General features: G+C 42.1%; 2 protein-coding genes across 3 annotated transcripts in view; both read left to right on the top strand.

The window, feature by feature from the left end:
- KDM5A (lysine demethylase 5A) overlaps window positions 1–5763 on the top strand; it is a 77456-nt gene extending 71693 nt beyond the window's left edge. For both annotated transcript variants that reach the window (XM_067536246.1, XM_067536245.1), the window contains one exon: window positions 3083–5763. In XM_067536246.1, the coding sequence (XP_067392347.1) occupies window positions 3083–3295 (213 nt within the window). In that variant the 3' untranslated portion in view covers window positions 3296–5763. The remainder of the gene's footprint in view (window positions 1–3082) is intronic.
- Window positions 5764–15880: 10117 nt separating this feature from the next.
- The window catches only part of LOC137145476 (sodium- and chloride-dependent GABA transporter 2), a 55447-nt gene continuing 55256 nt past the window's right edge, over window positions 15881–16071 (top strand). Inside the window, exon 1 of the mRNA XM_067536249.1 lies at window positions 15881–15948. The gene's annotated coding sequence lies outside the window, so the exon portion shown is untranslated. The remainder of the gene's footprint in view (window positions 15949–16071) is intronic.

Raw genomic sequence — 16071 nt, 5'->3', positions numbered from 1 at the left:
AGGCAACTGGACTGAAATTCATGGAGGTGATCTGGTGGAATTGAAGAAGGGGAGAGTAGAGAAATGGGTACATTAGTTGGGGTAAATTAGTATGTTTTAAATGAGAACTATTTATTTGAAATGAAAGTCCACAGGAAGAGGATCCTGGACTGGTTCAGTAGGGTGAGCAAGGTTAGTGATGCCTTCAGTGGGACAAAAGATGAGAGCTGATTTTGTGCATATGTAGCAGAAAATGAGGGTTGACTTGCATCAAAAATTTGAGTGCAACTGACTAACTGTGGAATGAAGTTTGAAGAAAAAGGAAGCGAGACAGGGAAGAGTGACAGATAGGGTATCACAAGTGAATGATCTCCCCTTAATTCTACTTGTTGCGTGTAGATGAGAGAGGTCAGAGTTCAGTGAGCAGGTGGGAGAGTAGGCGGATATGAGCTTAGCTAGGAAGTCCATGGTGTCTTCTGAAAAGCAGAATTGCAGTTCTGAATTAATCTCAGGCCCAGTGTAACTCTGCTGTATAGAGAACTGTATAAAGACAAATTAAACTTTCTTTTACATCATAGTGCTCTGTGTTTGAACTGCTCAGTCACCTATATCATCTCTTCTGTGCTTCCTATTTATGTTCACTTGCCATATAATTAATTTTGTGTTAAGAAGCAAAAAAATTAAGCACCTCAGAAGCTGAAAAGCCTGCCAAACAATCAGTGGGGTCACTGAATGTTCAGGGTGCTAAGAGTAGTCAAGGAAGACCAAGGCCATTGCAGAGAAGCTAAATGAATTCTTTGCAATGGTCTTCGCTGCAGACGATGTGAGAGATTCCCACACCAGAGCCATTCTTTTTAGGTGATAAATCTGAGGAATTGTCCCAGATTGAGGTGTCAGTAGAGGAGATTCTGGAACAAATTGATATATTAAACAGTAATAAGTCAACAGGACCAGATGGTATTCACCCAAGAGTTGCGAAGGAACTCGTATATGAAATTGCAGAACTACTAACTGTGGTATGTAACCCATTACTTGAATCGCCCTCTGTACCAGATGACTGGAGGACAAAAAGGCTCCAGATGTGATCCTGACAATTATAGGTGGTAAACCTAACTTCAGTCCCAGACAAATTGGATGAAACTGTTGTAAAGGACATAATTATCAGACTTACAGCACCATAGGTTGGGAAAGAGTCAAACACAGCTTTTGTAAAGGGAAATCAGGCCTCACCAATCTATTAAAATTCTTTGAGGGTCTCAACAAGCATGTGGACAAGGGTGATACGGGGATATAGTGTACTTGGACTTTCAGAAAGACTTGGACGAGTCTCCTCACCAAAGGCTCTTAAGCAAAGTAAGCAGTCATGAGATAATAGAGATCCTCTTATGGATCAGTAACTGGTTTAAAAAAAACCCCAGGAAACAAAGGGTAGTAATAAATTATTAGTTTTCAGAATGGAGAGAGATATAGTGCTGGTCCTCCAAGGATCTGTACCAGGACCAGTGGTGTTCAGAAGATTCATAAATGATCAGGAAAAGGGATGAAAAGTGAGGTGGCAGAGTTTGCAGACAATACAAAACTACTCAAGGTAGTGAAGTCCAAAGCCGACTGAGAAGAGTTACAAAGTTATCTCTCAAAACTGGGTGACTGAACAACAAAATGGCAGATGAAATTCAGTGTTGATAAATGTAAAGTAATGAACAATGGAAAACATAACTACAGCTATATACATATAAAATGATGGTGTCTAATTTAGCTGTTACCACTCAAGAAAGAAATATTGGGGTCATCCTGAATAAATTGCTGAAAACATCCACTCAATGTGCAATGTCAGTCAAAAAAAGCTAACAGTGTTACGAACTATTAGGGATTGATGATGATAAGACAGAAAATATCATATTGCCAATATATAAATCTATTTTATGCCTATACCTTGAATACTGTGTGCTATTCTGGTTGCCCCATCTCAAAAACAAATATTAGCATTGTAAAAAGCACAAAGAAGGGCAATAAAAATGATTAGGGGAGTGGAATAGCTTCTAGGGGAGGAGAGATTAAAAAGACTGGGATTTGTCAGCCTAGAAAAGAGACAACTAAGGGAGAATATGATACGTCTATAAAATCGTGAACAATGTGGAGACGGTACAGGACTAGATAGACCATTCGTCTGACACAATATGGCTTTTTTATGTTCTTGAGATGCATACATACAGTGGTTTTATCTTCACACTACTGCTCTTTAACCATTTCCCCCACCTATATCTTCAATTCACCCAGGACAAATATATTTTGATAGGTGGCTGGGCACAGCTAGATATCAAAAGCTAGACTTATTCCACAGTATCAGAAAGTAAGAAGAGAAATAGAATTCAATTCCATAAAATCCTTAGAAGGTTGGATTTTATAGCAAAAGTTGCTTTGTCTGGTAAAGTTTCATAGCAGGTCATGGTCCCAGTGATAATCCACAAGGATGTTGGGAAAGTTGATAAAAACTAAACCTAAAAACTAATCCATTCTCTTTGCATGTGTTAAAAGTGCTTTTTGTTTGCCCTGGGGTAGGCCTTCGTGCAACTGAATAAACTTGTCAGTGTTTCTGCTTTCTTGGGCACTTACGAAGATATTGGCATAAGTACAAGGGATTATCTTGGAGCAAGATTCCTGAATGTATAGGCTGGGTATGATGCAGATAGCCTGAGGGTAAGTTGGACTTATAAAATTCCCCACATCTGATTGTGAAGAGAGTCATCACATTATAAGATGTGATAGCACAGAAGGGGTCCTTTATCGGAGTCTGTTGATACTACTCAAGTGTACTGAAATCGTACCTCAACTATAGGTCACACTAAAACCATGCATCTTCTGCATCTTTAGGACAATACGGATTGAATGTGAAGTGATTCAGCTGTAGAAGGCAATGTCAAGTTTGTCTAACTATCTTCCTTGTTTTGGTCCCAGCAAAGAACTGTAACGACTTTAGTTGCCATTGACTGTTTATCCAAGCAGAGTCCCAGGCTTATTTTCTAACAACTGGTCTGGAAAGTTAAATCTATCATCTTTCTCCCTTGTAGTGTTCTTCATGTGTTGTTGATCTTGTCTCTTGCAGGTGGACTGGGTGCAGTGTGATGGTGGCTGTGACGAGTGGTTTCATCAAATTTGTGTTGGCGTCTCTCCAGAAATGGCAGAGAATGAGGATTACATCTGTATGAACTGTGCAAAGAAACCAATGCAGGGCCCAAGTAGCCCAGCTCATGCACCACCTCCCCCCTTCTTATTGAGCTACAAGCTACCGATAGAAGATCTCAAGGAGACAAGTTAGCAGCCACTCAGTCTCTCTGGGACTTGGGGAAAATGGACCACCGAGACCCTACTGAAAGAGGGTGTTTGAAGCTAATGTAGCCACTCAGCCTCACTTCCAAGGATGTACAGCCCTGCAGCAGAGATGGTCCTTTATTGCTGGCTTCCTCTGTACAATGGGGATGTCAGAGGCACAGTGGTTTCAGCCCATCAATGCAGACACCTCCTTTGTGGGAGTTCCAGCCAATATTTTAAACAAAGTGTTTCCAGCTGTGAGTGTGGGTGTTGCCTTCAGAGACTGAGCAGACATGAGGCTGTTAGATTAGACACTTGGGGGTGTTAGAAGAGCAGCTGTGAAACGGGAAGTTGGGTTGGCCTGGAATTGCTGGGCACTGGCTGCAGCTCTCAGCCTTATCAGGCTGCCCCAGGGAGTCATTGTCCATTCAGAGATTTGGAAGTTCAGTCCAGTGGTCTCTCCATACCTGCTGAGCCAACAGGGAAGTGTATGGGGATAATGGACCTTCCTCAATGGCCAAGCAGCTCACACTACACTATGGGGATGGAAGGGGGTGGCTGAATGGCTCTTAGTTTCTATTTTATAGTTAGAAGGCAAAGGAGCTCAAGGTCTCAGAAATCAGCACTGGTTCTGTTTACCAAAAAGACACCCAGCCCCACCCCACCATGTATATTTCTGTGACGGGGAAAGTCAATCTCCCTGTCCTGAGGAGGTCACAAAGCATCAGTTAAGATGTCTAGCTGTGTCAGAGTTTTGGAAAGCGAAGAGCACTTTCCTTCACTACAGGCGTCACCGCTTCTGTTCTAGGCTTGGTTAATGTTCCGTGCTCCTGTTATATTACGGTTGTCTGACACAGGCTGGAGCTGGTGGAGAGATACAGCAACGTGATCTATGCCCAGGGATGGGGAGGAACAAGGACAGCCCACTTACTTCCTGGGTTACCCTGACATGTGCTTCTGTGAAAACTTCCACTCACAAGTATTTCCAGTATCACAAGGCTACAGGCATGGCCTCAAGCGATACCAGCAAGCAGTCTGCAGATACCGATAGCAGCGCAGATCCCCTCACTGCTGGCTTTGCTGGATACCAGCCTACAATCAGCAGCAGATCCTGTTGGAAGTTGCCCCCGGCTCTGCCGGAGGACAGAGGGTGTGGGGTAATCCTGGGTGACAGTTGTTTTAGTAAACCCATTTTTTAAAAAGGACTTGTTTTTACTTTTTTCTAAATGTCTCAGACTACTGACTTGTTCTATAAATAGATTATTTTTCTTTGATTTTTTTATACTTATCACTGTTACCAGCAGCACAGAGACAGAGGTTCACAAAGCAAAAAACCTGCCCGTGGGCTTGGGTTTTTTTTACTCCATTCCTTCCTTGTAGTACAAGGAATTAGCAGTTATCTTCCCCATCCTAGCCTAACCAGTTGCCTGTGTTTAAATAGGTAAATACATTTCACGTGCTACCTTCGTGTTTGGGTTTGTTCCTCTTAGCGGTGCACCTGGGTCTTGCTGACTCCAGTCTTTGCTGGCTTTATGTATGTGAGTGTCTGAAGCTGGCCACTGTGCTGTCTTGCCCCTTTTCCCTGTTGTGTTTCCATTCTTCTACAGTTCCAGGAGTGATGTAAGTAGTGTCCAGTCTTACTAGAAGCTGGGCTGGGATTTAAAAAAAAATTGACAAAAACAAGTGGTCTGTCTTGACTGTTCTGTGTCCCTTCTTTTGTACTTTAATATTTGGAGGGTTTTTTTAGCTGGCTCAAATACCAGCCAACGATTTCCAGGCAAAAAAGTAACTAGAAATTCAACTCAGTCTGCTTAGTGTAGATTAACTTCACTTGACCGCTTGTCTGTTCCTGACACCTGGGAAGTGGTCTAAAGGGGGAGACCTGGGCCTTTGGCAGAGGAAATAAGGGTTTAGGCACTGAGGGATAGGGTAGATGATATAGGGATTTGAGTGCCTTGGGGTGAGAAGTAGGTCTGGTCAGTTTTGGCTACTTGCAGGCTAGTATAGTAACTGCATCCAGTTAAGAAATTTGTGGTCTAGGAGTGGAGAGCGATGCCATAGCAAATTGAACCGGGATTCATTCCTATTTATATCCTTTCTTTGCAACCCATCATAACTAGAAACTCCAAATTTAAAAATATCCCTCTTGTTAGCCCACTATTTTGGTAAATTAGTTAAGGCAAGTCTTACTTTCCTTTACATTGTAAAAAGGTTGGTACTCTGCCTTCTTTCAATCAGGACTGACTTAGCGTCTCTCCATAAAGAGGGACTGTCACCAGTGAGTGAACACTTCAGTAAATAGAATTACTCAGCTTAAAAAAAATCCTGGTCTTTTACATTCTTTTATAACACCTAAAATCCATGATAGTGAGGAAAAATATGGTTAGCATCTCCTCTTAGACCAATGATTTGAACATACTTTGTCTTGATGGAGGCAATACTATATGTGATTGATATCACAAAGAGAACCTTGAAGAGCATCCCTTAGCAAACAGGGTGAATGTCCATGTTCCTCTGAGCGAGGATATGGAGAATCTTCATCCTGGTGCCTTCCAAAGAACCAGGGAGTCAATGGGGGAAGAATCACCAGCCAGAGGATGCTGTGTTCAGGTGCTCTGCCTGTTTCTTGCAGGCTTAGAGAACGCTAAACAAAAAGCAGATGGGTAAGTACTGCAATTGGACACAATATTAATTGCTGCTTTTTTAGGTTATCACCCCTTTAAAATGCTAGATGTATGTACTTCCTCAGAGTACCTAATCTCTGATGTGCAGTGCGCTTTCAAGTAAAGTTTTCAGAACAAAGACAAAAGGTCATAGCTAGCCTACATCGTATGTGTAACTTTGTTTTTAAAAAAAGGCAAAATGCTTCTCAAAGGGTGAGCAATAGTATAAACTACTCTGATTAAATGATAACTCGGAAAGTTTATGAAAAAAACTGGGTGTGGTAGAAGAAAGCACTATTCAAAACCATAAAAGTATGCTTAGAATTACATTCATGAATCCCTAATTGCTTAATTTGGATTTTGTCTTTGATTGTGAGACCTTTTAATAAAACAAAAACAAAAAATCTCCACAAAGCTAAACTGCAGAAGATACTTCCTTAAACTTCTACAGTTTTTTTCAAATGCAGTAAAGTCACCTGCAATAGCCAGAACTATAAAATACATATTAAAATTGGGTGTTCTGGGGCATACAGATCTAAAGTTGACCCCATAATACTCCACTAAAGAAGTTAACTGTTCCTGATGGTGGTTCTCTTCATGAGATGAATTTTTTTATTGAACCTGAGAGAGGAACATCCAGTGCACAATTAGCATGTGGAACATACTGCCACAAGATATTGAGATCAAGAGCTTAGCAGGATTTAAAAAAGAATTAGGCATTTGTATGTTTAATGAAAACACCCGCAGTTAAGCTAAATGGTGTGTGAGAGTGAGTGTGTGTGAGAGAGAGGTATCTAGAATGCAGTCGGGCTTAATATCTTAGAAAAACTGCCATGGAATCTTTAGAAATAAAAAATGGTCAGGTCTTTGGTTGTAGGTCTTGTCCAAAGACTGTACCTCTAGCGCTGTAAAGTCCCTGAACTCTAGGCCTTGGTTCTGCACGAACAGAAAAAGTCATCTGTTGAACTACAAGTACCATTTCCTGCAGCGTCTAGGTTGTCTTCATAGGTGTCTCATCTGAATCCTGACAGCCTGAACTGGTTTAGTTATGAGAGCCCAGCTTGAGGTGACATTGCTCTCCACAGCTTCCTGAGAGAGTTGTCTATTACGCCCAAGTTTATAGGTAGGTGAACTGATGCAGAGTGAAATTAAGTTGACTTGGCCATGGTCACAAAATGCTCGAGCGAGATGAGAATATAAGGACTCTGAACTCCCACTCTCCAGTCTAACCACAAGATTACAATGATGAGTGCATCAGTGTTTCTAGCATTCACAGAAGTGCTTGGGACAATAGGTTAACAGGAAAATGATGGATCATAAAGGGTTAATAGAACTGATACTACTGAGCTATTTCCTGGCCTGCATTCACAATTATGGTACATTGGGGCAGATAAGATAAAATGGCTATTAGAATGCAGTGAGGAGCACAGGAAACTCCAAACGGCAGATTCAAGGTCCAAAAGATGCGGCTGCACCTTCAGCTAATGTGAACTAGTAAACACTAAAACCCGACCCAGGTGATAACATGCTGCATGTACCAACTTGCTTTAGCTAGTGCAGTGTCAGTGGTGGATAATCTTTGCATACACAGCTGTTTACACAGAGAGAAATTGTTACAAATTAACCTGGACAGAGTCCTCTAGTTTCCCTGTTCTAAGTGAACTAGAAAATGTCCAAACCTTCTGTCCACTGACATAGTTTTCTGACCTAGGGTAAACTGTCTACTTTGCCCTGTGTAATAGGTGATTGCCAATTGTGGCTATGGTAGAACCATCTCTTGTCACCAGGTAAGTTCATGAAACAAAGGTTGCTAGAAAAGGAACGCAGTAGGAAGACCAAAGAAACCCAAGAGCTGCTGTCCACAGGAGTTACTGGCTTCTCCCATGTATGTAGTGTTTTGGGTGTTCCTGCCTTCAACTCTTGCAGACAAGCTCATTATACTTCAGAAAATGAAGCAATTTTAAAAAATATCAGTTTCATAACACTTGTTTTGAGGACAGTGGTGGGAAGGGCCTCCTGAAAGAGGTTGAGAAGCTTCAACCATTTTATTATAAACAGTGTTGCGGCCCCTTTATTTAGAGAGAGGAAGAAGTGCAAACTCCATCAATGCCAACTTTCCTATAATCACAGGAATATACTCAGAAACGACCCTCCAACTCCTCAAGTCGAACACAATCCCTGCGTGGTGCACCACCATCAACAGGGAGAGAGAATAAATTCAACCATTATCAAATTCTAATCGCACCGGAGTGGGAGGGATGGCAAATACACTATGGCAGCTGCATAGTGCACAATAACTTGAGAGATTCAGAACAGCAAGTTTGCAGTCAGATGAGTTTCAGTACAAATGGATGTAAAGTCACATGCCAAAGGCAAAGAAACGAACAGCAGAGATACAAATGAGGAAACAGCTATCTGTATTTCATTATATTTCTAATGACATACAAAAAGATGTCTGTTACTCGTGGTGGTTTTGAAACGAAGGCTAGTCCAGCAAAAGCCATCAGCAATCTCCAACAAAGATTCAACCCCAACACTAAAACTTTCCTTTCCTCTCTCAAAGGCCTGCTTAAAAAGCAGGCATTGCAATATGCCCTGAAAATCAACACCCAATGGGGTGTTTCAGTGCAAGGTGGGGACATGGCTCCAAAGCTGAAGACCCCTCAGTGAATGCTATACCACAGTTGGAGGGAACTATAAGTTGAGTGCCTCGGATTGCAGCTGTGGCAGTGTTTCCTGGGGGAGAGGCCACTTCTGAAGAGGGTAGACCCCCCGCAAGTCTTTTAGAACTTGATGGGGCAAAGCAATACTTGTCTCCATCTCAAGACTGGATTAGTGTAATGCCCTGTTTGTGGGGCTATACTTTAACTCAACTTGGAAATGAAAACCGATTTAAAAGGGAGTGGCCTGCCTGGTAAGTGGTGTGCTTTTTACAGGACATCAATAGTCAGCCATCTGTACTGGAGAAAGGCACGAATCATAGTACATAGATTTCAGTGTCCTATTCCCAGACATGTGAATAAAACATTCCAAGGCACAGTTGCTCTATGGTCAACTAACAGTAGCTGGAGATCCAACACTAGTTCCCAGTGTGAATTTGAGAAACGGATGGCACACATCTTCAACGTGGGGAAGGAGAGATCTTCCATCCGCCTATCAACTTCACCTCAGCCTTCTCCAGATTGAGCAAGAACTGGGTGTTGTCAGCATACTGATAACTCTGCATCCTGTACTTCCTCGCAAACCCTCCTAATGGTCCTATATGCATGTTGAACAGGCGCAGAGCTGAGATGGAATCCTGTGAAACTCCAAATAATAGCACTCTTAGGGGGGGAGAACATTGATTCAGGACAACTCAACCTCAGGGAACACTTGGTCGGGGAGGAATTGAGCCCCCAAGAACAGCCCTATCGCTGGTGCAGTCCACAGGTGTCAGCTGCTAGATCTAACATCAGGATGAACACATGATCTTCATCCATTGCCAGTAGGTGATCATCAACCAATGGCACCAGTGCAATTTGTATCCTGTATCCAGACTGACAAGGGTTAAGGAGATCCGAGCACTTAAGGTACTCTGGGGCTTGTCTAAACATAGCCTTCTCAATAACTTTTAACTATGAATGTATGATTGGATACTGGACAATAGTTAGCCAGTTAGTGTCAAGTGTTAGTTTCATGAACAAAGACCATGCAGCAGCTTCTTTAAGTGAAACTGGCATCTTGCCCTTCTTAAGAGAGGAACTGATGATCACCACCAGCAATAGTCCCAGGTGTGCTGTCTGGGTTGTCGGTAGGGAAGTAGCCAGGCTGGAATGGAATCAGTGCCATAGTCCCTAGACTAAGGATCCCTGTTGCTGCTGCTGCTGTAAAGAAATGATGGTAGAATAGACTCTTGCTGAGATTTTCAAAAGAGCCTAAGGAGGTTATGGGATCAAATCCCACCAAACTTCAGTGGGTCTTCAATGTGTTTCTGAAAGCAGAGAGTCTCAGAAGCGGAAGGGGAGAATAGATTGAATATTAAACAGCTTGCAGTACAGCACCATTGTAAAAGGAGCCAGAGCTATTCCGGAATCTGTGTGTAGGGAATCACAGGTGAAATGGCTTCTCTCCTTAGTCCCTGATGCAGCTATGCTTGGAATATTTGGTGCAGGTCTGGTCCCCACAGTTCTAGTATATTGAAAAAGAACAAAATATACAGAGAAAAAAAACGACACAAGAAATGGAGGCCTCTGTGGTATGACATCAGGAGTAAAATGTGCATAGTCTAGATAAGATTAAGGGAGTGCATTTTGTTCCCCTTTTCCTCAACAGAAGCAAATTTGCAGGGTGGGAGTTGGCAGATCTTTTTCCTGTTTGGAGCAGAAGTTGGCATTGCAGCTATTTTCTTGGTATACCTGGTTTACAGAATGGACACAAGTCCTGTTTCCTTGAACAGAGGTGGTGGTAAACTTCACCCAGGCAAACATCTAAGATTTTGAAAAAGGGAGTTAAGGTGCTATTGCTCTGTCCCAAGAAGCAGCTGTTTTTAGGCCCCAGTTGCTCTACGGAACTTATATAAAGCTCAAAGAAATTCTGTTGCTTAAACACGCTTTATCTCTTTCCTCAGCCCCAAGGAACCTCTGATTTCCAAACTGCCTTTCCTGTCAAAGGAAACGAAGGCAAGTTCCTCTCTGCTTTTTCAAGAGCTCTCCCATTCCCAGGAGGGGAGCAATTTCTCTGGTAACAGTTCCAGGACTGAACAGTTGTTCTTGTGTGGGCAGCATGACTCTTCCAAGCCTTTCATAGGCCTTTTCCAGATCCCATGGGAGAAGTGAGGCCATTACTAGGCCCTCCTCACCACTACCTACTTCCTCTGCTGTAAAAGGAGCAGGGCTGTCATTACCTGCCCAGATTAGATAGATTCCCAGTGTAAGGGGGGACATTGTCAGTCTTACCCCACCCCAGCCCTGGCACATTTCCCACTTGCCTCAGGAAGTGCACTGTGGGAAAGGAGCAATCTGGACAATCACCGCGACAACACCAGTGATGGAAGCCACACTGCCAGGCCAAACTGTGCTTCAAAATGGAAGCAAAGGAAAGGGAGTCTTAGATTTCCTTTTAATTTCATGATGGCACTAAGGCTAGATATATGGTCTTAACTGCCTTGTCTTAGTTCTGTAGGCCCAGGAATGCTTCACCTCAGGCATTTAACTCTTCTGACTTATCCCTGTCACACTGATAAAGCCCAGCTTTACCTCCTCATAAAGTCACTTCCTTCTAAAGCCCTTTAGCCCTCGTGTTCCCTTTTCAGTGCACTGAATGTTAAATTTTGAACCCCTGGAAATCAACAGGACTGGAACTAGGATTTGGACCTCAATGAATTCTGCTCTGTTGCACTGGTATCAATGCAGAGCATTGACTTAGCAGTCCCTGCTGCAGTGGCATGTTATGGCCACAGAGGTGGTAGTTTATTCGTTTGGGCTTCATCAAAGACAATGCAGGGGTCCTACGTAAATAACAGTATCAAAGTCTCTCCTGTCCCCCTTGACCCCAGTTGGGCTGAATGCCAGTACTCAAAGGCTTGGCTGGCTCAGTGTTTTTTACTTCTCCATCCTTTACTATGGTCTCCTTGTGTCTGAGTACAATAATGGGTGCACAGTTGCTGTTTGCCATGTGGCTGAGGAAAGCAAGCAATAGCCGCATCTTCCAAAGCTACTCTGCAAATTACGCCACCTGTCTGTGGCAGACTGAGTCAAGCCACGCCTCCAGCAATCTAGAGACTGAAACGGTCGTTTGACTTGGTGCTCCAGCCCCACTTGCCAGAAATTCAAAGTCTGAGTCCCCTCCACCGTAATGTTGAGTGGTGTCCGTGCACCATCTGACTGAAGGCAAGTAGTGAAATGCCTGTTTCTCTCCAACCACATGCGTGTACCACTCCTGTGAGTAACTGCCTGAGCTTCAGATCAGCATCAACATCTGAAAAAAGGGAAAAGTGTGCATGTACCTTTAAAAATACTAAATGACAAGCTTTTTCAAAATAACACTACCAGTCAATGGTTGTGTAAATGAAACTCCCTGCTCCATATTTCTTTCTCTGGCAGTGTGGAGGAGCTGCCTATCCATGTGCTTTGCTGCACAAGACTTTCTGATTACTCAGTTCTGTCTACTGCCCATGCTGGTCCCAGAATTTCACTGCCGTCTCCTCTGTTAATTGGAGTGTCTTCCTTATGATACTCTAATCCCTGCTGAGGCTACTCTCTTTCATGCCCTGTACCTCCTGTTTCTGAGTGATGTACAAGCAGATGCAAGAGAGAGAGACTTTCTCAAACTATTACAAACCATAAAATACTTTTCACCAAAAAGTGTGAGGAAAAAAATCTTCCTAATGAGAGAGGGGAGAGATGGCACTATACTATGTAGCAGCCTATCCCTGGGTCAGGAACAGACAGGCATTACAAATTATAGTGTACAGGCTGGTCCTAGGCAGGTCCTACCTACCTATGAAGATCCCGTAGGGATCTGTGTTTCTCTCATGCTTTGGGAACACTTGAATACCTTATCAAATATTGAATCAGTCCAGAGCATCAGGCGTTGGCAGCATGCACTTCGCATGTGAGAGGAATTTTTACCTTCTGTACCTATTGCAGTATTCCACATCATACCCATGCAGGAGTGGCACGTGCACACCAGACAGACTGTCTGTTAGAAGAGATGTACAGCTCAGTTCTCCCTTTTCTCCCTCCTCCCATCTCTGTGCCTTGGGCTGGATTCAAATGTAAGATCAAAATAGTAGCGACAAAATGTTCCTGACAAGAAGCAGCTGGAAGTTGATGCTCTGTGCAGGGATTGCAGCGAATGCTCTGAGGAGCCTTACGGGGATGGATATGACAAAACCAAGCGCAGTAACTCCACTTTGAAATCTCTGCTGGTACTGCTCTAAGTGTCAATCACTGTTCCAACCCGTGTTCCGCTGACGACTCTGAGATCATGCTGTCATCTTCTCAGTGCTGGGATTAGAGCTGGTCAAAGTCTTTTGTTTGTTTTTACATAAAATTTTGCACAACTAAATGGGGGGGATTTGTCAAAATGAAAAGTTTTTCACAGGAAAATACATTTTGATGAAAATTTAACAATTTTCTGGAGAGATTGGAAACACTTTTTTTTTTTTACTTTTTCATTCACATTTTGAGATGCCATTTTTTTTTCATTTTGACATTTCCAAATTTTAGACTTTTCTTTCTATGAACACTTTTCATATTTTAACCTTTGTCTAATTTCAACAAGAAAATAAATGCCAAAATATTGGATTTTCCAACAGGATAGGAATTCTGTTTTTTGAACAGCTGTAGGCGGGCTGTTTCCTGTTCATTCAGTAAATCCTCTGAATTAACAATGCATCTCTTAAATACCTGTAAATGAGTCTGAACATAAAATAATCATTACTTCCTGTCCTGTCTGTGCATCTTTATTATAGCCTTTTGGAACTAGATTGTAGGCTTTGTGTGGAAGAATCAGAAAAATAGTTAGGAAGCCAACTGTCTGAGAAATGATCATCCTAGAACCCTTCAGTTCCCTTTGACCAGGTGGGTTTTGGGTTAGTGGGAAGGTGAATAACCAGTGGATGGCTGTGCTCTAGTTCTTATGGTAAACTGCCCAATTCTCATTTGAGGAAATTAGGTTGGTTTGGCATGACTTTTTCTTGACAAATCTATTATGTATCACTCCATTATCCTCTAGGTACTTACAAATTGATTGTTTAATAATTTGTTCCAGTATCTTTCCAGTTAAAGATAGACTAATCAGCCTATAATTCCGTGGGTCCTCTTTGTTCCCCTTTTAAAAAAGATAGCTACTATGATTGCTCTATTCCAGTCCTCTGGGACCTTGCATAGCCTCCATTAGTTCTCAAAGATAATTGCTAGTGGTTCTGAGATTGCTTTAGCTAGTTTCTTGAATACCACCGTGTGAATTTTGTGAGATACCCCAACAAGAGGTGGTATGTCAAAGCTGCAGATCCCTTTTCTTTCCTTTCTTTGAGGGTTGGTACCACATTTGCTTTTTCCTAGTCCTCTGGTACGTCTGCATTTTTTCCTTTTATTTTAAAATGTATCAATAAATTGATAAATTTGATAACTTCATAAAAAGCGGTTAAAGGAATACTGGAAAATACAAACATAGAATAAGTGAGTTTGGACAATATGCATCCTCCCTCGTTTAAGAGAATTATTTAGTTATTTCACAGTCACATTTCTGATTGTTTGAACCCTTTGTATTCATTCTTATTGAAGACATTTTTAAACATTCTGTATCTGAGCCATTTTGATTTCATCCCTCTTCTTTCCCCCCCCTCCTCCCCTACAGAACTTCTTTATCACAACATGTTAGTTCAAAGCCCTTCTCATTCCCATTAACTTCTTTGGCTAGTATTACTCATTTAAATGTGTTATTGAACTCATCTTTTCCACATAACCCTTAACTGGTTTAGTATATCTTTGCACTTTCCTTCTACTTCCAGTAATGAGCTTTTTTTTAATCCTCAGATCTATTGTTAGTCCCTCATAGAACTATACTGGCTTCCTTGTTCTTTTCCCAGAAAAACTGTGTTGTACCTTAATTATGTCATGTTTTAGAGTTCTCCAGCCATTTTCCATGCTTGTGGATTTTAATACCTCTTCAAATTGTGCTCATTCAATGCTTTAATTCCTGAAAATTTGTTTTCCTTTTTTCTGCTGCATTCTGTGCATTCTTATTTTACTAGGCTAAAGTCAAATAGCTTGTTATGACTGGTTACAGACTTCCCTATTGTCTTCCATCATTCCTCCCAATTGGTTTCTCTTCTGTTTTGATCTCTACTTTCTAGATCTTAAAGTTGTCATCTTTGTAACTTGGAAATGTGTCTGCTAAATATGCAAAATGTTTATTATCCAATAGACATCTGGGTAAGTAAGTCCCCTGTGAGTACAATATACAGTGGCTTCAAGAACCTCCAGAAAATTTTCCATATTTGATCTTTGTCCTGGGTTAGTCTATAGCAGATGCAAACTATTATTTGACCCCTTTTTAATACCCTGTATTCTTATCCAAAATATTTAACTACTACATTCTTCACTGTCCGATTGTATTTCTCACTGGAGTATTTCCTAATGTCTCGCCATTCAGAGAGAGATCTTTGGCAGTTCACTAGTTTTGTAAATATGCCTTGCTCTCTCTCTTGCAAGACACCAATGGCACACTTCTGTTATTGGAAGAGATACCTAGGTAAGAGCTCACTGGACTGAGAAAGGAGTGGGGCAGAGATTAATGGAATCTGCTCCCACCTTCGGGGCCCGCCTCCTGCCATTTTAATGTCCTGCTTGTGAAATTAATTACGGTGTAATCATCCATAACAGAGAGCTAAACATTTGCCCCACACGTTCCCCATCATTGGGACATAAATCTATGCAGAGGCCACTGGGGTTTGCCCATATGTTGTGCTCATCCACTAGCATTCCTAGGGAAGGCTTAAATCTGTGTTACAGGGACTGCAGTGAAAATTCACTTTAAGTTATGGTTCTGGTCTTACCTGTTTCCTTGGAACTTTAACTTGCCTCTGGTACGGACTTGACAGGCGCATGTGACTTTTTCATTTATTGTCCCTTGAACTGGGGGAACAGAGACACACAGGGAAAGAGGGAGAGAAGTAGATAAAGAAGGGGAGAGACAGAAGGAGACACATACAGCGTGAGAGTGACAGACAAAAGCAAAGTAGAGGTACACATGAAGCCAGAGAGCCCACACACAAGGAAAAAATAAGACATTCACATGGACAGGGGAGAGAGCCCCTTTTGCAATGGCTGTGAAATCAGTCATGTGTAGGTTGTTGTCCAGCCCTGGGAGAGTGGGGGAAGGAATGTGGGTTGGGCAAAGTGTAGAATTGCACCACTGCAGAATATTTCTTCCACACTTTAAATAGCCAGTACCTTTCACTACTGCTTTCACAGTTGCCTCCAGCCAGATCCTTGACAGCACATTTCATAAGGTAATGGCTCACTGTTTTCTTTGGCTTTCCTTCCCCCAACTTCCTTTAGTTACATTGTGGTCAGGAGGTCACAGTTTGCTGTTTAACATTTTTCTAGTGTGTAAAGCTTTTTTTTTCTTCTTC

This window comes from Emydura macquarii, unplaced genomic scaffold (genome assembly GCF_026122565.2).
Source record: "Emydura macquarii macquarii isolate MOO-44397 ecotype Brisbane River unplaced genomic scaffold, CSIRO-AGI_Emac_v2 contig_3530, whole genome shotgun sequence".
Taxonomy (NCBI): domain Eukaryota; kingdom Metazoa; phylum Chordata; order Testudines; family Chelidae; genus Emydura; species Emydura macquarii.
This window is presented reverse-complemented; position numbering and strand designations above follow the sequence as displayed.